Source organism: Magnolia sinica, chromosome 4 (genome assembly GCF_029962835.1).
Source record: "Magnolia sinica isolate HGM2019 chromosome 4, MsV1, whole genome shotgun sequence".
Classification (NCBI taxonomy): domain Eukaryota; kingdom Viridiplantae; phylum Streptophyta; class Magnoliopsida; order Magnoliales; family Magnoliaceae; genus Magnolia; species Magnolia sinica.
The window spans coordinates 53,903,341-53,929,264 of NC_080576.1; the positions used below are offsets into that span (position 1 = coordinate 53,903,341).

The 25,924-nt window shown below is 38.3% G+C and overlaps 1 protein-coding gene across 1 annotated transcript; it reads right to left on the bottom strand.

The window, feature by feature from the left end:
• Nucleotides 1-5,735: 5,735 nt before the first annotated feature.
• On the bottom strand, nt 5,736-22,581 carry LOC131243122 (probable protein phosphatase 2C 25). The gene is made up of 4 exons (XM_058242234.1): nt 22,139-22,581; nt 20,710-21,074; nt 6,862-7,098; nt 5,736-6,784 (listed from the first exon to the last, which is right to left on the bottom strand). Exons 1-4 carry the CDS (start codon nt 22,422-22,424, stop codon nt 6,524-6,526), a joined length of 1,149 nt encoding a protein of 382 aa, XP_058098217.1. The 5' UTR covers nt 22,425-22,581; the 3' UTR covers nt 5,736-6,523.
• Nucleotides 22,582-25,924: the final 3,343 nt, after the last annotated feature.

Here is a 25,924-nt window from a genome sequence, read left to right on the forward strand (position 1 = left end):
TATAAAGGTATGAGCTTCGGGCTCAAAGGATATTCTGATGCTGCTTAGGGTAATGACGCCGATGAGGAAAAGTCTACTTCAGGATGTCTTCTTACTCGGATGGGGAGCTATCTCATGATCAAGTAAGAAACAGACATCTACGGCTCTTTCATCTATGGATGTTGAGTACATTGCATGTTATGTTGTAGTTCAAGAGTGTATATGAGTTCACAGATTTTTACTAGGTCTGGGTGTTGTATCGATCGTTCGTCAGCCTATATCGCTGAAGATAGATAGTACTTCTGTCATTGACTTGGCAAAGGACCCTAAACATCACCAGAAATCTAAGCATATTGAGATCAAGTATCATTACGTCCGTGATCAAGTAAGAGATAAGAAGGTCGCTCTTAGTTACATTTCTACTAAGGAGATGATGGTTGATCCCATGGCGAAACCTATAGTAAGAGATCTATTTCAGGTTCATGTAAAGTAGATGAGATTGAGGAAAGCTTAAGTCATATGCTTGTTTCTAGTACCTTTGATCTTTCATTAATGAATAACACATTCAATTTATTCAGTATTGAGTACTTATATTAACTAGGTAAGTAGATCATCGGCATTTACTATGAGATTATATAGGATTTTTATTTTTTGTCGGTAGGCTGATCACCCACTTTCACGGGTTGACCAACCTTGAATGTACAAGAGAGGTACATTTGGGGGATGTTCATACGTCGAGGTATAGACTTCTCTTTATTGTGAATAATAAAGGATGATCATATGAGTCAGTCGTATCCGCCTATAATCTTAAAAGATTAAAGATAAGACTGATCAAGTTGAATAACATGATCGCACCATTACTTTTCATGCAATCAATGTTATGGCTGAATTAATAGCCAGGTTGTGAGGTTATGAGATGAGTCGTACCTCATGTAGAATGACCTGCGTATTGTAGACCCAGTATACACCTAGTATTATCTACTTTATGACTTGGATTGTAGCTACGTGCTGAGACCTTTTACCTACAGATTGTTTTTATTCGATCTAATTATTGCAACATGCAAATAACCAGTCTCGTATGTGACTCTTTATCCTTAGCTACCCTCTTGTGTATAGGGGGATGAGATTGAGTATCGTTACTTTAGTATACAATGAGGAAATGTCCTTGATTGGCCAGATTCAGTTACATTAGGAAAACAGCTTGATTGATTCTAAATTACACATCTGAGTGGGGAAGATCCCGTAACAGCCACACTAAGTTTCTAAAACTATAAATACGCACTTGAAAACTTATCCACCGACAGTATTAATTTTTTTATTAGACTTTTACAAACAATATTCTTTCTTAAAAGTATATATATAAGTATTGCTTTAAATTAATTTTAGTCAAAGCTTGTGAAGAATAGAGTTTTTATAATAACTCGATAAGTTGGATAAGTGCGTATGTTGGCCAAGTACTTCAGATCGGGAGTTAACTCCATCCGGTGTGGTCATGCAGACTAGGACATGTATTGCAAAGCTTAGGTTATTGAATACTAGTTAAGTGGTCACTTAGTACTTAAACACCTGTGAGAAGATTACTGTGATCCAGTTGGTCCCATACTTCTGATTCTTTTGATCGCGATATTTGGTTTTGATTGTTATTAAGCGAGTTAAATGGATAAATTTATTTATTTTTACCTATCCCACGATGTGATTGAGTGTGAGATGTTAGACATAGGCCAGTGGGGCTCACTGGTGGGCAATCACTAGTGCATGGTCCCATGAGGTAAGGCCTCTTCCGTTAGAAGATAGATTTCAAATTCAAATTTGAATGAGGATTTAAATGAGGAGATAGGGATAAGACCGGATAATTTCTGGTCTCATCCAAACTCCCCATTATTTCCTATGAATAAGTGAGGCTCTCTCGTGAAAATATACTAAGGAATAACGAGAGTAAAAAAAAAAGTGGTATATTGAAATTTGTCCACTTAGCTTGTCTTTAGGACGATCTAAGCCATAGATCATAATCCGATGCCATCTATACCGTAGAATCAGACGAGTGATTAGACTCATCTGCTCCAGTAGTGGTTAGGTGGACCGCTAGATCTGGACCGTTCATCTTCGACTTTGTAGAGGTTCTATATTGTGTAGACCATCAAATCTTGAGGGCTCACTCTTCCGCATAGATTTTCAAGTCTGAGTTAACCTAAGAACATTATATCCAAGCATTCACTAAAAACACAAGAAAAATCTCCAAGAATTTTTTATAACTTGTTCAAGTGATTGTGTTCATGTATTCAATGATACTTATCTAACTTTTTAGGCCTTTTCATTCATGGTTGGTGAATGAACCATGAAGCCACATAAATAGCCATGAATGCATGAAGCACATGATAATCAAATCACACTAAGTGACTATGCATGCATGGAGCGCATGGAAACTGCTCCATTGAAGGCATGCCATTAATTCGTATTCATGGTGCATGTTTGCCATTGCATGGTGTCTTTTCAACCTACCATGAGGTCCTAATGCATGATAATTCGTTGGGGACCATGAGGACGCACCTTAGTCATTGGTATCTAATAGTCATTGAATCAATATGTCCTATAAATAATCTAAACAAACTATGGGCATTATTTCAACAGTCATTCCATCATCTTGGAACTCATCTTTGCTGTTGAGCTTGAATGATGGAAGAATCATAGAAATGGAGGATGAGTGGCGCTGGTGTAAACAACCACAAAAGGCTTCTTCTAGCCCTAGAGGTACAACTCCATCGTTCCCAATTAAATGGTCATTAGGCTGCATGCCATGATGATGACTGATAAGCTGCACTTGAATCCTCATTCTTTTAGGTACGAGATAAACCAATGGGCTGGATTCTCCCAACAAAGAAGATGCCCAGTAGGGCCCACAGGATGATGGCTGTTATAATAGGGGCTGCGACAGCCCTGCAATAGTTGAAAGTTTTTGAAGAAAAATAAAAATAAAAAATTGTATCAGTTCATTACAGCCGTTTGGATAACCGTTTTTTAATACATGATGGGCACTACTATAAAAAGCTGGTTGCGACAAGTAGATAATATTTATGAATCATCTATTTATTTATTTTTTTCCCTTCAAATTTGGACCACTCACTATTTTACCCTTTTATTAATCCATGGGATAGCCAAAGATTGCTTGATCTGTGTGAATTTAGAGATATGGTCCATCCTAATGGAACCACAATTTGGATGGATGGATAAAAGTACATCAGTGACACATCTGGAAGATGAGTTCAGTACAAATTTATTTATTTAGATTTATTTAAAAAATGGTACAAAGATGGTCCCCGAGATCAGTATTTGGCATGTGGGGCCCACATGGTTAGTAAATCCAGATCATTGGTTGCTGAGTCCCTCCTAAATTTACCCACCAATTAGGCAATCCAGGACTTACATTGACCATGGAATTTCTCTTGCTGCTTAAAATGGAAATACCCATCAAACCTGGTACTTAGCCGGTATCCTGATTTTGAACTGTTTAAGGCCGACCTTATTCAAAATTATGATTTTTTGGCAGGCCCGAGCCCGGCCCATTGACAGCCCTAATTAATCCATTCTATTGGTAACCATGTCCAAGATATTGAATCAGATTATATTAATAAGCAGTATTCATAATCAGGAAGATGAGTTGTGGTCCATATGTAATTGGATGCATGGCGTTAGCTTTAAAACCTTTCAAATTGATAGACCACATGTGGTAACGGGTGTCAATCCAAACCAGACAAGAATTCTAGTGAAACCCAGACCCATGACCCACATTACCCTGTGGATCAGAGCTACCCAGTTAAAATTTTCGAAGATGATGTCCTCAAAGTTGAAGGTGGAAACAACAGATATGGTGATTTAGAGAAACGAATGTGAGGTGACCCACATGCACATGCATAGAGCTATTCATCTTCAAGGCTCAGTGGGAGTGTGTGGAGGCCCACACACGTGCATAGACCTATTGGTCTTCAAGTCCAATATGGCTCAACTTATGTGGGCCGATCCCTCTTCCGATTTGTGGATTTTTTAATTTTATATATATATATATATATATATATATATATATATATATATATAATTAAAAAAATTATGTATGTGTTTCAGTATCCTAGTTTTGGAGATCATAATGGTTCATCTGTTTCTATGCAAGTTATATGTGGGCTTTCCAAGGAAATTTTCATCCAACGGCAAAATCACTATAATTGTTTCTAAAACCATGTTACCATGACTCCGCTCATCATATTTGGATTTGGAGCTGATATGGTTTCAGAAGCAATTACTAAAGTAGGATGAGAGAAGGTGATGTGAGTCATGGTTCATCTGTACAAATGAACCGCAAAACACCTTCCCATGTCCAAACTCACTTATCTTATTCACATCTAATCAATGTACCTAAATTCCCAATATTGAACTGTTTAAACAGTGCTCAGAACACTTCATTCTGGATTTTATTATTATTATTATTATTATTTTTTAATGGTTTGGTCAAATGATAGAGTGGGAAATGAGAAATGCTAATCTTATGGTACTCTTAGTTGCATAGGTATTATGTAGAATGTTTATTAGGTTTCAATGCATTATTTAATGCAAACATCGCACCAATCTAACAATACTAACCACCTTATCAATAACATCTAAAATATTTACAGTCAAGATAGTGCAAGATTTTGATCAATGTATTTATTAAGGCCCTTTAGAGTGCACCAGTCTATGTGTACATGCGGAGCACCGAACTGATGAGATGCACACAGTCCCCCGTTGTGTTCCTTATAAACACCAAATTGATGTCTCTTTTATTTATTTATTTATTTTTGTTAGTTATCTATGTAAATAGAAGACCATCTTTGTAAATAGGGAGATGATGATAAATAAAGAATTATAGGCAAGGAGATAATAGATAGACATTCCCTTTTCTCTTCTTTTCCTTATTTCTACAATGTATCAAAAAAAGCCTCTTTTTGCTATTTTGTTTTTCTCTAATAAGGTCCAACCCTTCCAACCCTTAAACACCATCATTATAGAAGTCCTCTGATTCAAATATCTGGGACTCCCTAGTCAAAACCAATGCCATCAGCGACTTCTTGTTGAATCATTTATCAAGCCAGGAGACAAACCATTGGTTTAAAATCTCCACTAACGGAAGAAAACGCCAACGAATCAAATCCTCACCACCAAAAGTGCGGTTCAAAAGTCACAGGACGTGAGGCAATGGTTCATATCCCAGGAGTCATTGGTAAGCTCTGGCTTGATGGGAACACATTCAAAGTACCATACAGATGTTGTACAGTCTCTTTTGTGTTCCTGATGAACACCATATTCATTTGTATCTCTTAGTTAATCATCTTTTAGACATCTTTTGGTTATTTGATTTCATTTGGTACGTAAACCCAATTAATTGGGATAAGGCTTTATTAATATTAATTAATGATGATTTGATTTATTTTAGTAATTAAAAATATAACATTATCGAGGAAAACACTTCTTTTAACAATATCTACAAAACCCATCATGATCACTTCTGTTAGGCAATCATAAACATCCCATCCATTGCTTCGAAAACAAGGATGCTACACAAAATAAGCCAAAAATCAAGGATGGATTGGATCATACCACCAGTCTGATTTTCACATGGTAGCCCATGAAATTGTGTTCTAGACTAAATGGACAGTGAAGGTCGATAGATTGAACTGTCCAAATGAACAAATGCAAATGGATGTAGCTTAGGGATTCAAGAGAAAAATGTTGGTGTGATTTGGAGATTAATTATACCCAAGCAATCTAGATTCATGCCTTCTCTTTGCAGTTTGTCAGGAGCAGCATACCATAATCCATCTGGATTATGACCCTACAATCGCTATTTCAACCAGCACAGTGGGCCCTTTGATACATGATTAGCACAGCACATTGATGATCATGGAACTTTTATCTGCAATCTAACAACTCAGTAAGCCAATATTTAGAACATGATCCGAATATTGATGAAAGATGCTTTGGGAAATTAACGTTCAGTCATGCAGAAACATATGAATGGCTGGATCGGGTGCAAAAGTAAGAACTACATGGACCAACATTTTACGGTCTCAATGTATTACGATTTACGAGTAGCATGCCAAAGAAAAGAAAAAAATTGCATACACACCCATTACACATGCTCGTAGATGGGGAAAAAGACGGGCATATAGAAATTTTTATTGGAAGATGAGCACCGATCAGTATTGGATCAGGGTCTGGTTCAACTTACGGCATGAAAAAGAAAAAAGTGGAAAAAAAATAATAAGAATAAATATAAAACAAGAAGAAGAAGAAGAAGAAGAAGATCAGGGTCCAGTTCAACTTAACAGCAGGAATAAGAAAAACATCAAAAATTAAAAAGAGACTGAAATAGAAGAGGTGGGGACAGAAACCTTCAAAATGTAGCAATAGCACAGCAAGGGGGAAGCTGGATCATCTCTCTCTCTCAAAAAAAAAAGGAAGGCGGGTGGAAGCTGGACCTGGGGATTTAGTTAAAGACCCCGCTTCTGCATCAGGCTGATCATTTGGAATGCATGCTGACCCCTTCCAAGACAGAAAATTCCGATGGTCCAACTGCATCAACAAATCCACGTACTGATAACTGTGATGGACTGGTGTTTTTACCCAGCAACTCGTGATCTATAAAGATAACAATGACAGTTATATCATCATGGAAGAAGCGCCGGATTCCCTTCTCAACCTTCTTAAGGTCTGCATATCTCATTTCTCTCTTCCTAGCTGCCTCTTGTAGAGCTTTTATGACAAGTCTCCTGGCTATTCCCTATCATAGAAACGAGGGTGAACCTCAGAGCAGTGAAAAGAGAGGATAAAGCAGGGAATGCAGAGAGGGAAATATACCGCTCGTGGGTAATTGTACACAATTTCTGCTGCTTCTTGATTCGTCACATGTTCCCAAAGGCCATCAGATGCAAATATCAAAAACTTATCTTGGGGGCATATTACTCTCGTATATACAGATGGTTGTGCCGTCAGTACAGGCCGACGAAGAGGTTCAGAGAGATGGAAACGTGAGATAGATGGATCCAGAGTAAATTCTGGTGCTTTCAAGTATGCATCTCCTATTGATCTGGAAACCTACAACCACCATATGTAAAGAGCGCGACATCAATATACAAGCGATATGTGAATATACCCAACCAAGGTATTCCGTATCGGTAACGGTGGCCGTAACAGTCACCACCATTACCGATACGGGTATCGGCCATAACAGCCGATACGGGGTGGTAATGACCGTTACGACCTCCGTAACGGTTGAAAATTTTCTTTTATCCGAAATATTCAGAAAAAATATCTAGAAAATCAAGAATAATGTAAATATTTCAAATATATATTCATTTTTTGTTTTGAATATGTTTATGCTAGTGTAACGGTCCACTCTTTGGTGAGAGTGTTGCATCGGGCTGTCTAGTGAATTATTTAATATGATTATGAATCTAATGTTTACACATCACAAACAAGCATTAGAACTAGAAATCAGAAAAAGACATAAATATTGCTTTTTCAATTTTTTGAAAAAAAGTCCTTCAGAGATTCTATTCGCTCAAATCACTTCAATCCACAGTTTTAATCTTAAAAGTTATAGTAAGAGTGGTCGAAATCTGTTGTAAAATGATATAGGAGAGTTTTTGAAATGAGAAAAGTGAAAAAGAGGAAAAAATGAATTTAAATAAGGGAAAAAAAAGAAGAAAAAAGTGATCGTTTTTCTACTGTTACGGGAGTAATGGTCATTATGCCCGTAACGGACTTTACGGCCACCGTAACGGCTGATATGGTCTAAAAATACTAACTGCCCCTTTTCACCCCGGTATCGCGTATCGGTCATGGCCGTTACCTATACATATTGGCCTTTACGGGTGTATCGTAACAGATATGGAACACCTTGTACCCAACTGTAAAAGCATGCGCTAACATAACAAAACACACAAAGCACACAGCACTTATGGAATAAAAAAGAAAATCAAATTAGGTTTCAGTTAAGTATATCTGCTAAATATGCAAACCAAAAACAGAACACCAGGCACGTGCTTACCTAAGATGCATTGAAAATACATACAAATGGAAGCGCGGCCAGGTATAGTATAATCGATCCATTTCACATGAACTAGTACTGATTTTCCCGGAATCATGATACCCAGATACTTTGAGAAAGATCAGTCACCCGTGCATATTAGCAGACAAAGCTGTACTTGTTGAGGGATGATTAGTACCCTTGTATTTGTAGTGGCATTCCTGTAATTCTTTGGTGATGGCAAACTTGCAAATATATTACTGTCTGGATCTCTCCAATCCTCCCACCTATTCTAGATTCTTCCTGCATTTGGTACTAGAGGTCTATAAATATCATATATTGCATTCTATCACATAAAATTGTCTTCGGTCAACATGGTATCAGAGCAAGTTCTCTGATCCTACATTCTACTCTTATATTCTCTACTCATCTTTTGTGTTAGATCTATAGATAGCGGATCCTGTATTCCCTCTATTCAAGAAATGCAATTGCCTTCAATGCTAAAATGGTATCAGGGAATGTTCTCTTATCCTCTAATATAAATATATATATATATATATATATATATATATATATATATATATATATATATATAGCTAGTCTCCTACAAACCGTACTGCACGGAATTTATGTGCAAGCCTTCATGTACGCCGTAGGATGAGGAGAGCAGTTGGGATTCCACTGCATTATGAAAGAGAGTCTTTGGAAAAAAAGACTCTCTCCTACACTCACGCCGAGGGAGGCGGATTAGCTACTGCCAAGTTGAGCAGCAAGACTTAAGTGACGTCACCAAGTTTTGTAGGCCCACCTTGATGTATTTGTTGTATCCACACTGTCCATCCAGTTTTAGAAATCATTTTAGGACATGAGAAAAAGAATGAGTATATCGAAAGCTGGAGTGAACCCCACCACAGAACCCACCGTTAAAACCTTCATAAGGTCCACTATGATGTTTATTTAAGATCTAACCTGTTCATATGTTAACCTAGACATTAAAGAAGGGAAAACACTAATATCAGCTTGATCAAAAAACTTTTGTGGCCCTTACAAGTTTTTAATGGTGAGCGTCACTATCTCCACTGTTTTCTGTGGTGGGGTTCACTCAAGCTTTTGATCTGATTCATTCTTTGGTTCATGCCATAAAATGATCTCTACAAATGGATGGACGGTGTAGATACAACACATACATCATAGTGAGGCCCACATAATTAGGTGACGTCACTTCAATAGCAAGTCTTCTCAACCAGTCAGTTTTGGACAGGGATTGCGTCCAACCCCCGCGTGGATGGGCAGGGCTCTGCGAGGTGGACAGTAATGTTTACATGCCATACGCAGCCCTGCGAGATCGACAGTAATGTTTACATGACATCCGCACCGTTCATAACATCATTTCTACTGAGATAACTAAAAACAAAAATATTATCTTGATTCAAAACTTATGTGGCCCCATGAATATTTAAGCCGTGGACATTCAATCCTCATGTTTTCAATACACTTGAGTATTAGATCCAGCTCATTTTTTACCCTATGTCCTAACATGATCTCAAAAAATGGATGAATGGGATGGATTTCTCAAAAACATCACGGTGCACCCCACCTATGTTCTAGCGTAGGAACTTGATGCGAAAGGCCTTGGCAAGAAATCAGGAAACGGATTGGCCGGTAACCGTCTAGCCAATGGCTAGTGGTCAATGCTCCGTGAGCCCCACCATGATGTGTGTTTCATCCATTCAATCCACCCATTCTTTTATATCATTTTATGGTATGAGCCTAAAAATGAGGTTGATCCAAATCTCGAGTGGACCGCAAAGTGTTGATTGAACGCCCACCATTAAAAACTACTTGGGGCCACAAAAGTTTTGGATCAAGCTGTTATATATTTTTTCACTTCTTCCAAATTTTTATGACCTAATCAATAGGTTCGATGTCAAATAACCATTACAGAGGCCTAGGAGGTTTTTAATGGTGGACTTTCAATCAAATTTCTTTTCCATGGTGTGGTCCACCTGAGATTTAGATCCACCTCATTTTTGGTATCAAGATATAAAACTATCTTTAAAAATGGATGGACGGCGTGGATAAAACTTATACATCATTGTGGGGTCCACATTGAACCGACCACTAGCCACTGGCTAGTGGTAGCGTACTAGCCAAACCACGTCCAAAAGTCTGGATTGGAAGCGGATTGCATGCCGAGTAACTCAGTACCCTAAGTGTACTAAGTAAAATCTATGGGGCCCACCGTGATTTATTTATTTTATCCACTCTGTCCATCCATTTTATCATATAATTTTATTGCATGAATTCAAAACTTAAGCCTACAAAAATCTTAAGTGGACCACATCATAGGAAATAGTATGAATAGAAAATCTACCATTGAAAAATTCTGGGAGGCCACAAGTTTTGGATCAAGTTGATATTTTAGTTTTCCCTTCATCCATGTATTTGTGATCTTATGAACGGGTTGAATGACAAATAAACATCACTGTGGGCCATAAGAAAATTTCAACGGTAGAAATCATTATTCCCACTGTTTCCTGTGGTATGGCCCACTTGAGCTTTGGATATGCTTCAATTTTGGGCTCAACCACTGTAATGATCTAGAAAAACGGATCAACGGTGTGGATAAACCAAATACATTCACTGTGGGCCCAATGATAAGAGCGTTCTGAGTAACTCAGTACGCAATCCGATTTCGTTTGGATCAGATGTTGTACCACACACAGGTGGAAACGGATTGGCTACCCCTTGCCACTAGCCATGTGGGCCCCACTATGAAGTATGTCTCTTATCCATGCCCTTCATCCATTTTTAAAGATCATTTTAGAGCTTAATACAAAAAATGAGACGGATATAAATCTAAAGTGGACCACACCACAAGAAAACAATAGTGATTGGATATCCACCATTAAAATCCTACTAAGGCCAACTATACTGTTTATTTGACATCCAATTTGTTGATTAGGTCATACAAACCTGGATGAAGGGAAAAAAAACAAAGATCAACTTGATCCAAAACTTTTATGGCCCTCAAAACGTTTTTAATAGTCGACGTTCAATCAACACTGTTTCAATCTCTCCTTATTGTTTTCTGTGGTGGGGTCCACTCCAGCTTTCGATATGCTCATTCTTTTTCTCATGTCCTAAAATGATCTCTAAAACTGGATGGACGGTGTGGATACGACAAATACATCAAGGTGGGCCCACAAAACTTGGTGATGCCACTTGGCAGTAGCTAATCCGCCTCCCTCGGCGTGAATGTAGAATGAATGTAGGAGAGAGTTGAAGACTCTTTCTCAATGAAGTGGAATCCCAGCCGCTCTCCTCATCCTACGGCGTACATGAAGGCTAGCACATAAATTCTGTGCGGTACAGTTCGTAGGAGACCGGCACTCTCTCTCTCTCTCTCTCTCTCTCTCTCTCTCTCTTTCACTAAATATATATATATCATCATTCATCATCTCTTCCTCCTCTCCCTCTCCTTCATTCCAGAAGGTTATTTTCCTCTATTCCTCTCCCCAAACCTTTGTGCAACAACCACCTTGTCTCCGGAAGGCCCCACTGACAAAACTTCAACTAGAACCAGCCTCTAAACACCGTCCATCGCTTGGCCACCACCACTTCACATTGCCACTTTTGTCCACCACCACCTCACCATCCCTCTTATGGTTAGCCTCAACCATAGTTACCTAATTTGATGAACATATCCTTGGAAAGTGATTTGGTTTGTTGAACAAATTCTCAGTTCAAATCACCCAAAATCAGTGGACTAGATTAAAGCAGTTTGATTTATTTAGATGAAGGGTCAAGGCCAATTTGGTTCAGTTCATGAATCAGATCAATTTAGTTCCATATACAAATAAATATAAGATAAGAAGAGGAAGAGGAATTCACTGCATCCTGTTATGGTGGAGTTTTATTTCAAACTTGCCTACAAATGGAGGTTGTGGTCGAATTTTATTTCAAACTTGCCTACACATGGAGGTTGTGGCAAGAAAAAACGCCAAACCACCTGCATATATACAGAGTCACAGCAATGCAAACAGCTGCAGCAGCAGCACCATCATCACAACAACAATATATCTTACCTACATAAAAGTTCACCACACACTTCAATCCAGACAATCCAAAGCGAGTGATCCATTGTGGACGGAGCATGTTCTACGACTCACATTTATCAAAAGATACCAGCACTTAATTTATGACATCAAATGGATATTAAAATAAAATCATTGATGTGTTAAATGCAATGAGCATATGAAATTATTTATCAGTACAAATTCTGGTTGATGTTCAATCCACAATGGGGCCCAATGTTTGGTCAATCACAATTGTTACAATCTATGCCACATTTGTGGTAGACAATACTCCATCGCTTATGAAAGGGGCATGAACGATTGTGATAGTACAACACCATCTTTTTAAGTTGGTGTTTATCGACCATACACATGCATAAGCATGTGGCTATAGGACCATCCAAATCATGGGCCCCATTTGTGTACGAGCACCCACCAAAATTTACATTAATAGAGCAGCTTAGCCATCTTATTTTGATTGTTGTATTTGGAGCGTTTAGAAGTGATAACCATTCGGGATTGTTGACGAATACTTGTGTGGGCCATACACCCTTTACTTCTTCATGATGTTTATGTTAGAGTGGGTTTTTTACTTTAGAAATGACTGGGCTTTTTTTTTTTTTTTTTTTTTTTTTTTTTTTTTTTTTTGCTTAAGGGCAATTTGGTCCTTTTAACTCTTTATTAAATTAATATTTAAAAAATGGGCTCTCTCTCTCTCTCTCTCTCTCTCTCTCTCTCTCTCTCTCTCTACTTTTCTTCCTCTTTTATTCTATATAATTCTACATGGTATCAGAGTGTTCCTTGTTGTTGGTGTAATACATCTTCCGCTCCTCCCCTCATTCTCTTTGTTCTCTCTTTTTATTAAATTAATATTTAAAAAAGGGGCTCTTAAATGGACTCTCTCTCTCTCTCTCTCTCTCTCTCTCTCTCTCTCTCTCTCTACTTTTTTTCCTCTTTTATTCTATATAATTCTACATGGTATCAGAGCGTTCCTTGCTCTTGGTGTAATTCATCTTCCACTCCTCTCCTCATTCTCTTTCTTCTCTCTCCGTTTTATTTTTTGGGACTTATTCATTTTCCTTGAGCCATAACTTCTTTAAGAAGCCTAAGGTTTCTTTGTGTTCTCCCCCGTTTTATGTGTCGGGCCTTTGTAATGGAAGGTGAATGAAGTCCATGTGGTCATCACCTCTCATGTGGTTATTTGAAGCATGTGGGCTGGTTGCTCTTGTCGAATGTTGTACACTTGATCTTTTCATCCCCCATAGATGGATGGAAAGTGTGGACACGTGGGCTGGTTGTTCTCTCCAAGAATGATGTGCCCATTGTATGAAGTGTGTAAGTGAAGTTTCCGTTGATTGTGACGTGTGTTGACGCAAAACTAGTGGTATTCTTCTTTCCTTTAATAGAGGAAAGTGATCTGAAAACCGGATTCGTAAATCCATCTAGTTTTTTAGGGATCTAGATAGCTGATAGCCTCTTCCAAGTTAAAATGGAACAAATTATCTCTAGTGGTCAAAGTTCATCCAAGTGTTTTTAATAGCCAAGGGAAAATTCAAATACTTGACCATAGAAAAACCTAATATGACATGGTTGTGGAATAGTATGGAACAATCCATTAGTGTGAATGTAATGTTTTTTTATACTGCAGAGGACGTGTGGATTCATTTCAAGAGATGTATTCATCCGACAAAAACATCTTTTGTACGTACCCACAGTTTGAGGAGATATTTGGAATTCAATAGAGATAAATCCTTGGATGACTATTATTCAAAACTTGAAGGAATATGATAGGAGCTAGATGTGTACCAGCTTCTCACTACAAATTTGAAAAAGCAACATGATGAGTTTCAAGTAGCTAAATTTTTATCCGGTTTAAAACCTGAGTATGAGCCAGTTTGTGCATAGATTTTGGGTGGCAAGGATATGCCATCTCTAAACGAGGTAGAAGCACACCTCCCAACATGTATCCCCAGGGTCTACATGTGAAACCAATGATAACTATACTCTTACATCTTTCTCAGGATGAGGCAGAGGTGGTGGTCATGGTGGCAAAGGTAATCAATGCGATTATGGTGAAGTGGGAGGACCGGAGGAGGTCATGGTAGAGATCATGGACCTTGGAAGTGCACACATTGTAGGCTTGTAAGTGCACACATTGTAGGCTTACAAGCCATTCGGTTGGAAGTGTTGGGATATTCAAGGAAAGGCAGCATCGGTTAAGGCATCTCATATTGAAGAAAGCAGTGGGCCTCATCCAGCTAGTTCCACTTCTACAACACAACCGTCACGTACGTCTAGAGAGATGGTTACAATTACTCAAGAGTATTCCAAGTTTAAATACCTGTAGAATCAACGTGTTCCTATATCGCCCCTACAACTGCGTTCGTAACCTCATATATATGGCTTGTTTGGGATCCAAGTGTTCTGCTCCATAGGTCAACTGCGGAGCATTTGACCATATGACAAGTAAATCTACTGCAAGGTGTCCCAAATCAGTTACATATAGGCCGTAATGGCCTACACGTAACAGTAACAGCAGTTACCATTATGCAATACAGGGTTGAAATGACGGGGTCCAGCAAAAAAAGAATTGCAACGGCCATTACAGTGCATAATGGCTCTAGCGGTCCTCGTGACAATCGTTACACTCAATTTATTTTTTTTACTCCACAACGCACACCGCTTAGTGCACATGCATTGTTTCGGTGCATGGGGCGCACCTTGATTTATGTGGTGTATCCATGTTGTCCAGCAGTTTTTTTAGTTCATTTTAGGCCATGGTCCCTAAAATGAAGCAGATCCAAATCTCAAGTGGACCACACAGTAGGGATTGAATGGCCATAGTTAAAAACTTCCTAGGGCCCACTGTGATGTTTATTTGCCATCGAACTTGCTGATAAGATCACAGACCTGGATGATGGGAAAACACAAATAGCAGCTTGATCCAAAAAATAGTTTGGTCCCAATAAGTTTTTAATTGTGGGAGTCCACCTGAGATTTGGATCTGCCTCATTTTGTGGACCATGCCCTAACATGAGTTGGCAAAAAGGATGGACGGCATGGATATACAAAAAATGCGTTGAGGTGGGCCCCACATTCAAGGTGTTACTCACTATGGTCCACCTGAGATTTATATCTGCCTGATTTTTGGGATCATGCCTTAAAATGAGTTGGAAAAATAGTTTAATGGCATGGATATAAAAATACATCGAGATGGGCACCACATTTAGGGTCTCACCCATTGGTGGTCCACTGGAGATCTAGATTTGCCTCATTTTTGGACCATGTTGTAATATGTTGGCAAAACAGATGGACGGCATGGATATACAATACAGGCAGGCCACACATACACGGTCCTAAAAAATTGCACATGAGGCATATATTAACTCAAAATTAATTACTTAAATTATGAATCTGTTCAGACATAAAAATATATAAAATGATAAGCAAGATCAAGATAATAAGAAGGAAGAACAAATGAAGAAAAAAGAGAATAGGGGGAAATCATTGTTGCATGAACCCGTGCAAAGAATGTTTGTTGCGCGGGCCCGCGCAACATTAATGTTAGTTGCGCGGGATCGCACAGTGTAAGATTGATCAGGATGGGCCAGGTGGTCAAGATATTATGAGAAGTGGGGTCCACAGCACGAAGATCGAGGGTTCGCACGTGTGAAGGCTTATAAATACCCCACTCTCCCTCTCATTTGAACACAAAGAAGATGACGAAGAAGATCAGAGCTCCAGAGAAGAAGATTCCGAAGGAATTTTGAAGAAAAGAAGGAAGAGAAAGAAGAAATGGATTTCTTCCATTTGCGTTGCACCGTGCAACAACATGTTGCGCAGACCCGCGCAACAACATATTGTTGCGCGTGGAACATTATCAAAAAGCCTAAACTCTGTCAAAATCATTGGAGTGGACAAGTTTTTCTTCATTTCAAAGCCATGTTATGAACTGAAGAAGAAGATACAAGATGTTCACATCCATACAATATTCTTCTCGTTGAGATGAACAAATCATAAGCCGAAATGTTGTTGGATCTGCCGGCTTTGATATTTGAATATAAAAGATTTACAGTTAATTTCAGGTTGTCGGGTTCGTAAATATATTAGATAACCCGGTACAACATTCTCACCAAAGATTAGACCGTTACACTATCATAAACATGTTTAAAATTATAAATGAATGCATATTTAGAATATTACAATTTTTCAAAATTTTTGGATATTTTTCTAGAATTTTTGGAGTAAAAAAACTTTTCAACCAACATAAGGGTGTATCGGCCATTACACCAATTCAACGTATTCATAACGGTAGGTACAATTACCGCTATGGAATACCTTGATCTACTGCTTTTTCCTCCGTCAATACGGTATTAACAAATTCATATGTCAACTTGAAAGGTGGTATCCAATCCAAAGTAGATGGAATGGGTATTGTTCATCCAAGTTCTTTCCTTGCATTGTCTTATCCTTTTTGTCCCTAAATTTCCTTTCAACCTTTTATCCGTTAGCAAGCTCATAAAATCTTTTAATTGCTCTGTAACTTTCTATCATTCACAGTGTTTTTCAAGATCTAAAGACAAAGAAGAAGATCGGTGGAGGACATTAACACCATGGGTTGTACCATCTTGATCATGAAATTGTTGGAGCTACAACACAAAAGAACATCTCTCTTTATCAATAGCATTACTGTCTCGGTCATCCACCCCTAAAATTTCTCACAAGTGTTATTCATTCCTTATTGCATGTGTTAGTTTTTGGAGTGTGTGAGTTGAGTAAATATTGTCGTGTTACCTTCCCACCACATGTAAAAAAGCGTAGTTCAGTTCTATTTTCTTTAGTCCATTCGTATGTTTGGGGATTAGTTAAAATTCCCAGTAAGACAAGGCACAAGATTTTGTTACATTTGTTAATGATTTTTCACAAATAACTTAGATTTTTTATGGAAGAAAGATTTGAATTATTATCTATTTTTAAGATCTTTCACATGTTAGTACAAAACCAGTTTAACTCAAAAGTGTCCATGTTTCATTCAAATAATGCCAAGGAATATATGTCACAATCCTTTATTCTAGATTTTTCTGAAATAGGTATATTGCATCAAACATCATGTGCACACACCCCACAACAAAACGGCATGACAGAACATAAAATCATCACCTGCTAGAAGTAAATTGTGCTTTATTACTTCACATGAATGTTCCTAAAAGTTTTTAGAGTTATGCAGTACTAATGGCATGTTTCCTGAAAAATCAAATGCCCTCAAATATTTTAATAGGTAAATCACTTCATAATGTCTTACTCCCAGATATTCTGTTGTTCTCTTCACCTCTTAGAGTTCTTAGATGTGTATGTTTTGTTCACTAGGTGGAATAGGGTCGTGATAAGTCAAATCCTCAAGCCATTAAATGTGTTTTCCTCGAGTACTATTGAACACGAAGAGGTTATATTTCTACAGTCCTTCACTTCGAGGACAATGTGTACACAAATGTGTGCCCCTGCCCTTTTTTGAGGCGAGACTATTCCTTGCGGATGCATGCAATCACCGGCAACCACGTGCATCAGGTAATGCCAGAAAGGGGAGTCGAACCCATGCCTATAGGGAGTATATCCACTATGTTGGCCACTCGCGCAAACCCTGTCGGGTCATGTACGCAGATGTTACTTTCTTCGAGTCTACTCCATTCTTCTCAAAAGATAGTAAATCTCTTAATGTGGAAATTCTACCTATACCTATTGCGATTGAAGAAAACATAGTCCAATCTCTTAATGCCTGGAGAGGGGAGTCAAACCCACGCCTATAGGGAGCATACCCACTGTGTTGGCCACTCGCCCAAACCCCATCAGGTCGTGTACACAGATGTTACTTTCTTCAAGTCTACTCCATTCTTCTTAAAAGATAGTAACTCCCTTGATGTGGAAGTTCTGCCTATACCTATTGCAATTGAAGAAAACATAGTCCAATCTTCCTACCTCTTTACCTGTTAACTCCTTTGTTCCTATTGTACCTCAACTAAAAGACTACTCATGACTGAAATGATTATACAATGTAGCCAATAAATGATGTGCCATCTACTGTATCCTCTTCTAAGGCCTATAAACTAATGACTTCTCCAAATAGGTATGATGTTCCTATTGCCTTAGGAAGTGTGTGTGTGTGTGTGTGTGTGTGTTGATTATCCTATCTTTGCATATGTATCTTTTCAATGCTTGCCTCCCACTTTTCACAAATTTGCCCTATCTTGTCATCTCATTCTATTCCCAAGTTATATCAAGAAGCATTGTTAAATAGGGAATGGAAGCAAGCAATGGAGGAGAAAATGGTTGCTTTTTATCAAAATAACACTTGGCAACTCATGTAGTCTACCTGTTGGTGGACTAATGGTACGATTGAGCGTTTAAAGGCTTGCCTGGTTGCTAAATATACTCAAACACTTGGTGTTGATTATGCTAAAACATTCTCTAGTTTTTTTTTTTTTTTTTGAAAGGTTACTTTATAGAAAAGAAAAAGGAGAGGAACAGATACAAAAAGAGAAACAAGGGGAAAAGGGGATTGCCGAGCAGGCAATCAAGCCTTTACAAACTAAGAAAACTAAAATCAAAATCCTTAAATCCTACTACATAAACCAGCCACTCAATCAGCCACTAAAACATTCTCTTGTTGCCAAGTTGAATTCTATTCATTATATTCCTTCCGTGGCTATTAATCACGGTTGGCCCCTCTTCCAAGTGAACACTAAAAATTCCTTCTTTTTTTTTTTTCATGATGACCTAATGGAAGATCCAATATTTCAAAATTGTATCTAGAATGACTGGAAAAGTGGAAACAAGACCAGATATAATTTGATTGTTATGAGCAAATCCAAAATCTTTGTAGACCGAACCAATCATTAGTTCCCAACCATGGGGCGAGTGGAATCCAATACATAAATCAGTTAATAAAAGAATAGAAAAAGCTTTTATTGTGTTGCTTAAGTTATATGGAGCAACCGCCTAGTTTCTTTACTCAAGGGAAGTCAAAAAATGTATGTAAATTACGAAAGGCAATCTATGAACTGAAGAAATCACCACATGCATTATTTGACAAATTCAGTAAAGTTGTACTAAACTATGACTTTGTTCAAAGTTAGATCATTCAGTCTTTATACGGAGAGGCACCATGGGCCTTATTGTGTTAGTGGTATATGTTAATGATATTGATGTTACAGGAAATGACAGTAGTTAAGGAGTTGAAGAAGTATTTACAGAGGCACTCAATACCTTCTCGGTATAAAAGTTGCCAAATCAAAGGAACGAATTAATCTATTTAAATAAAAGTATCTTTTGGTTGTTCTTATAGCGATTGGTCTTCTTGGTACTCAGTTAGTGGAAAGACCAATGGATCCAAATCACAAACTTGTCGGTGATCTAGAAGATATATTTGAAAACCCATGGAGGTATAGAATATTGGCTGGGAAACTTAACCATTTAACTATCATTTGACTAGAATCTTATGCCGTGAATGCGGTAACCCGTTTAGGAACTTTTCAAAGGTACCATACATGGATGCAAATATTCTTGCAATATCTTAAAAGGACACCAGATCAAGGAATTCTATACAAATGGAACAATAATCTTCAGGTTATAGGGTACTCTGATGCAGACTAGGCATGTTCTTTGGCAAATAGGCAGTCTACTACTGGGTATTTGTATGCTTGTGGGAGGAAATCTACTCATGTAAAAGAGTAAGAAGTATAACATTGTGGCCTAATCAAGTGTTGAGGAAGAATAGAGAGCAATGGCTCATACTACTTGAGAGTTGATGTGGATTAAGAAACTGTTGTACTAAATGGGATCTACAGTGAATCTACCTATGCAATTGTCCTATGATAATCAGGCAGCATCCCACGTTGCAAATAATTCAATCTATCATAAAAGAACTAAACCTATTAAGGTTGATTGTAACTTTATCCATGAGAAGGTTTCTAGTGGTGAAATATCTACACAATATGTCCAATCTTGACCTAACTGATGTATTCACCGAAGCCCTTCCTCACAGTTAGTCCACACACATATACTCTAAGCTTGGCATCAACAACATTTATGCTCCAACTTAAGGGGGAATGTTGATGCATAGTTACGCGATTCATGCAACTATATAGCCCACCAAGCTCTTTCCTTCTTTATGGTGTTTATGTTAGAGTAGGTTTTTAGCTTGGGACTTATTGGAGTTTTTTGCTTTTGTTACTTATGGCAACTTGATCCTAACTCTTATTAAATCAATATAAAAAGGAGAAGAGGGACATCCAACTTCTCTCTCTTCTTTTACTCTATAATTCTATAACGATCATTGGCGTTTCTACTTCTTTACAAATGGTGAGTGTACTTCTTTACAAATGGTGAGTGCACTAAATGCACTTTTTTGGTACATAATGATGTGTCACACATGTACAAGATCCAATCCATTCATAATGTAGGCCTTGCCGTTAGATGCATAATCTTACAAACTAGGTTGATTGGGTATACTGGGTGTAAAGTAATCTAGATTCAGACTTTGGAAATGCGAAGTGGTACCATTGAAAAAGGGGGGGAAATGAAGGACAAAATAGTGAGTTCACTGACCTGAATGATGCCTTTGATACGCCACACCCCATGCTTTAGCACAACAATATGGGAATCATCTGGATGCGAAGACCTGAGTTCCTGTCGAACCTCCTCTAAACTTGCATTATGATCCCTCGTCAATTGCTCAGCAATGATGTCATTTGACCTACTCAAACAACCTACTACAACTCGAGAATCACCCACATTGGCAACATATAATTTTCCTCCCCAGATAATTCCAACCAAACAACAAGAACCAATAGCAGCAATTAATGGTTTTGTTTGGCGTGTTTTACGCACATGAGCAAGAAATGCATCCTCAGTAGCTGAGAAGGCATTTCTAAGAACATCTTCAGATACTGTTTTGTTTTCTCGAGCCAATCCTGTATGAAATAAAAGGAATGTGTGTCACTTTTAAATATAATAAAACACCTTGTCAAGCAAACAAGGTGCATGATGCAACTACACACACACACACACACACACACACACACAGAGCGAGAGAGCGAGAGAGAGAGAGAGAGAGAGAGAGAGAGAGGGTGCTTACTCCCATAGTATAGAGAGGAAATAAGTCAACAAAAACAGATGACTAGCAAGTACCAATAGCTTGCATCCCTATGCAAATTGAGACCAAGAACGTGTGCTTGAGCTCCATCCCACTTAGACCATTCATGATGGGAGCTATGTGGCTGCATGATCAGAGAATCCAAGCCATCCAACTGGGCATGTTCCCTACTACTCATAGACAGCTGGAGAAGTGGTGGGATGGGACAATGCATGTCCTGCCAATTATCGACAACTGGACAACTGGTGGGACAATGCATGTTCTACTCCTATACTACACAGAGCAGGATGCCTGCCTTGATCATGCTTCAGGTCCATCAAGCTTAGATCATTCAAGTTTGAGACCAAACAACTGGTATTCCCTACCACTTATAAAAATAATAAATAATAAATAATATTTAAAAAAAAAAAAAAAAAGAAGCTATAGAACTCGTGGGACAATCCTAGTACGTGATTTACCCAGTTGAACGTGGACATTTTTATTCTATTTTTTGGCTTCTAACCATACAAGCAAACGCTGTAAATTGAATGGATAGAAATGTCTGACCAATGTGATATCTCACAGGGCCCACAAGATGGACAGTCCTGCTCACTGGTACATGCATTTAAATAAATAAATAAATAAATAAATAAATAAATAAAAAAAAAACCCATCATGGGTGGACCAAATAGTGGGCTCAAAGAAAAAACAAGATATGCTTCCTAGCACACATAGTAGATCTATACAGCACCCAAAATCGACCAACTTAAAATACAATTAAGAAGAATCCTATGAAAGAAAAACATTGTACAACCCAACAATGCACATAAATATAAACATCCATGGACACATTCAGACAATGTATAATGCCGAATTCCTATAAAGAATAAATCCTTCACTTACTCATGAGATTAAGGAAGAGATGATCAGACACGAATCGGGAGGCATCCGGCCCGCCATGCCCATCATAGACCCCAACGAAGGTGGCATCGCGGCCTGTCTCGACCTGGCTATGGTCCTCAATGGACTCATTGGCCTGGACGATGGCATACGAGAACTCGCCAAGTGAATGCGGGTCGAGGTCTCGAGACCAGAGCAGCACGTCATCCTCATCATCCTTGCTCATACGGGCGTACCGACGGACCGGACGCAAGCACGACTCCGCAAGCCTTGCCAGCCACGAAAGCATCCCTCATTTCCAACACAGGGAAACCCTGCAAGTGGTTTTCAAGGACAGCGCTGGATCCCCCCCAATAAAAAAACTCTCTCTCTCTCTCTCTCTCTCTCTCTCTCTCTCTATATGCGGCAATTTCACAAATAGGTGGTGGGGAAGAGAAAAATTGAGGGTTTTGAAGAAGAGACTTTGGGAGTGAAAAAAAACAAAGACGGGAAAAGAAGAGGGGGAGTTTTCTTTCTATTTTTCAGAGGGGTAGGGACAGTGATGGAGGTAGCCTTATATAGCATTGGTTACGACAATGGCACTTTAGTTAGTTGGAATTACGAAAGAACCAAACCCGATTGGACATGATGACCTACGCGTGAATGTCAGGAAATGATTCTCGCAACCGCTCATCCTCAAGCGCCACATTCGCGTGAAATTGGAGCACGTGTTAGAAAATCACAACATTCTTATGTGGTACCCAATGTCACCGTACAAGGAAAATCATGCCATGTATACTGGATCTATGCTGCATTTGCAACATGAAATTGATTTTAGGAATAAGGACCAATGGCCCATGTTATAAAATATTCAGTGGAAATTAAGAATCGTGATATGATCTTATATCTTTGATAGTTAATACTTGTCTATGGACCGAACTGATGAACCTATTGGATTATTGACTTATTTTTCAATTAAGCACGTGTAAGGCGCTTATTTTCGCATAGGTGCATGTGCAGTTCCAAATATCGTTCCTCCGTTGCTAAAATTGAAAAAGGAGTGGTTATTGTAATAAGGAAGCGGAAGAGTTGACCACCCACAAATAGAGTGGTAGTCCGCTGGAGCAATAAATTAGATGGTCCCCACCGTTGGGGACGTGAATTTCATGTACCGGGTCATAGAAAGTTCATGTGGTCAGAAGCTGTGTGGGGCTCACAGATATTTCCGTGACAAATCCACTCCATTCATCAGTTTATAAATATTATAATACGCCAGGATTCAAAAAATCAAATAGATCCAAAGCACATGTGGGCCACACAACAGTAATCATCCAGGATTGAACGCCTACCTTTGGAAACCCACCATTGGAACTTTGTGGGGCCACATAAGTTTTGCATCGATTATATTTGCTCCTACAACTTTTCTGATTAGGTAATAACCTGTAAATTGTTTGGATGGCAAATAAACATAATAGTGGGCTCCCATGAGGTATCAACCGTAGGTGTTTCCATTATCACTGTTTTTTCTGGCGTGGTTCACCTCAATTTTGGATATACCTGTTTTTATTGGAATCCAATCGACCGGTGGACCCTTCACAGGCATCTCCGGGCTCCTGAACACACAACTTCGGGTTGGGCCACACGCAATTCCCGTCTCCCTATGCATATCAATAATGAGTCCGGATCCTCTTCTAATTGGTAAACAGGGATTCCCTGGTTGTCTAATCCTCATTAGTCCACTCTAAGCTATTATAAAAATAAAAAAATAAAAAAATAAAAGAGCAAAGAGAAAAAGAAAACCGAAGGGAGGGAAAAGAAAAAGAAGAAAAGGGGAAGAGTCGCATCCTCTCTCTCTCTCTCTCTCTCTCTCTCTCTCTCTCTCCTGTTAGGTTGTTTTTCTTTCCGGCTAAAAGGTGAGAATTATAGAAATTGCAGAAGATTTACGAGGTGGGTCGTTTTCCTTTCTGGCTAAAAGGCGAGAGTTATAGAAATTGCAGAAGATTTACGAGGTTGGTATTTGAATTTTCATATATTTTAGTTGGGTTTTCCTTTAAATTTAGATTCGTGGGATCTTATTTCCGTGTCTTCATGAAATTTCAAGATTTCGTGTTTTTTTTTTTTTTTTTTTCCAGACTGACTTTTGGCTGGATAATGTACACTGTTTTCCACCTGATATGTGGCCTGGATGTCATACGCATGTGCCGAGTTGACACAAGTCTACTTCGATTAAAGGAAATTGGGGCAACCCATTAACTAATTTTTGCTTTGTTACAACAAAATGAAAGTAATTTGGGAATGCAGGTTGCTTCCAAGAAGAAAAATGTGGCAGATGAAGCCAGAGTAGTCCCATAGGCAAAGCTGAGGCAAACATCTTCAACACCATAATGGAACAAAAAGGTATGGTGGTATGTAATCACTGATTCAAAATTTTGGAAACCCAAGTCTATCCATGAAGCCGTTCTGCTAAATCAAAAGGACTTCTTTTGGTGAAATCTAATTTGTAGTTCAATACATGGATGACTGATCTTGCTATTGATTTTATTGGCCTTACAACTCTGAAAATCTAGTCCAGTTTCAGAACATTGACTTTGAGTGATAACCTTACCAAATTAAATTCTTTCATGGTGATGAGTAATAGAATGAATTGGATGACATCCCTTTAAAATTCAGTAATTCTTTAATTGTAATACATCGGGACCTTATAATTCCCGTTGTCATTAATAAGCAGACATTTCCTAGATTGTTATTAGGTGTTTGTACAATTCAGGAGCTGACTCTCAAATGAATAGGTCCCTAGTTCAAAAACTTGAAACTTCGGACTTGATGTTCAGCAGGTCATGTTTTATATCCACTCTGCCCATTCATTGCACTAGCTAATGTTAGGACATGAACCAAAAGTTGTTTGCTAGAAGATACCCTCCGTGATTTTGAGAAAATGGCAAACAATGTGTTTTCTAGAAGATACTCTAGTGCTGGATGTCTTCCTGCAAAGTACTTGGAAGAGGAATTTTGGCATGAAATAGCTTGTGGAAAGACAGAAACTCTTGACAATCCATGGTGCCTTTACATCTCAAGATAGTGAACCTATTGGCAATTCCTGCTGGTATTAATCAAAAGAAAATTTCTGATGCCATTGTTCAGAAGGTAATATTTCTCATCCATTGTCATGTACATATGAGCAAACCAATTTTCATCTAATTTCAGGGAATTCAGTTTTTTTTTTTTTTTTTCCAGAGAATTTTACAATTATTCTCTTCCACTACAATCGCAATGTGAATGGATGGCATGATCTCCACTGGAGTAATAAGGCATTACATATAGTTGCCAGTAAGCAAACCAAATGATAAGTTACCAATTCAATGGTCAGTATCATTTGTATGTATATGATGTTGTGTCCATTTTTCCACCTCACTTGAGAACTGATTAGTCTTATTAAGCTTCATTAGTGACTAGCATATCATTTTATTCATTATAATTATGATTAGAAGGTAGCTCGTAATTCAATTTGTTTGCAATTCAATGTTACTTTATCACAAATTGTTATTGTTTTCATGTTTTTTTTACTCGGCAATTCAGAATGACTTATTCAGTTCTAACCATGACATCGAAACAACTCTCTTTCCCAATACCAAATCTGAGAATTATAAAATTATGGAACATCAATTAAATTGTAATTTCATTATGTCCAAAAAGCCCTTTTCCAAATCCTAAATTTGAAAATTGTAAAACTACAAAACCACACTTAAACTGCAATTTTCCCTCACATTTCCCTGATTTGAGGATTCCAAGGAAAAGGTTCTATTTAGTCCT

What these genes read in the sequence shown, in the direction of transcription:
- LOC131243122 (XM_058242234.1), bottom strand. Translation starts at nt 22,424, where the DNA reads ATGCTTTCGTGGCTGGCAAGGCTTGCGGAGTCGTGCTTGCGTCCGGTC. An exon ending in GTATCAAAGGCATCATTCAG is followed by an intron (nt 7,099 to 20,709) that starts GTCAGTGAACTC and finishes TGGTGGTTGTAG; the next exon opens with GTTTCCAGATCAATAGGAGA. An exon ending in TGTACAATTACCCACGAGCG is followed by an intron (nt 6,785 to 6,861) that starts GTATATTTCCCT and finishes TTTCTATGATAG; the next exon opens with GGAATAGCCAGGAGACTTGT.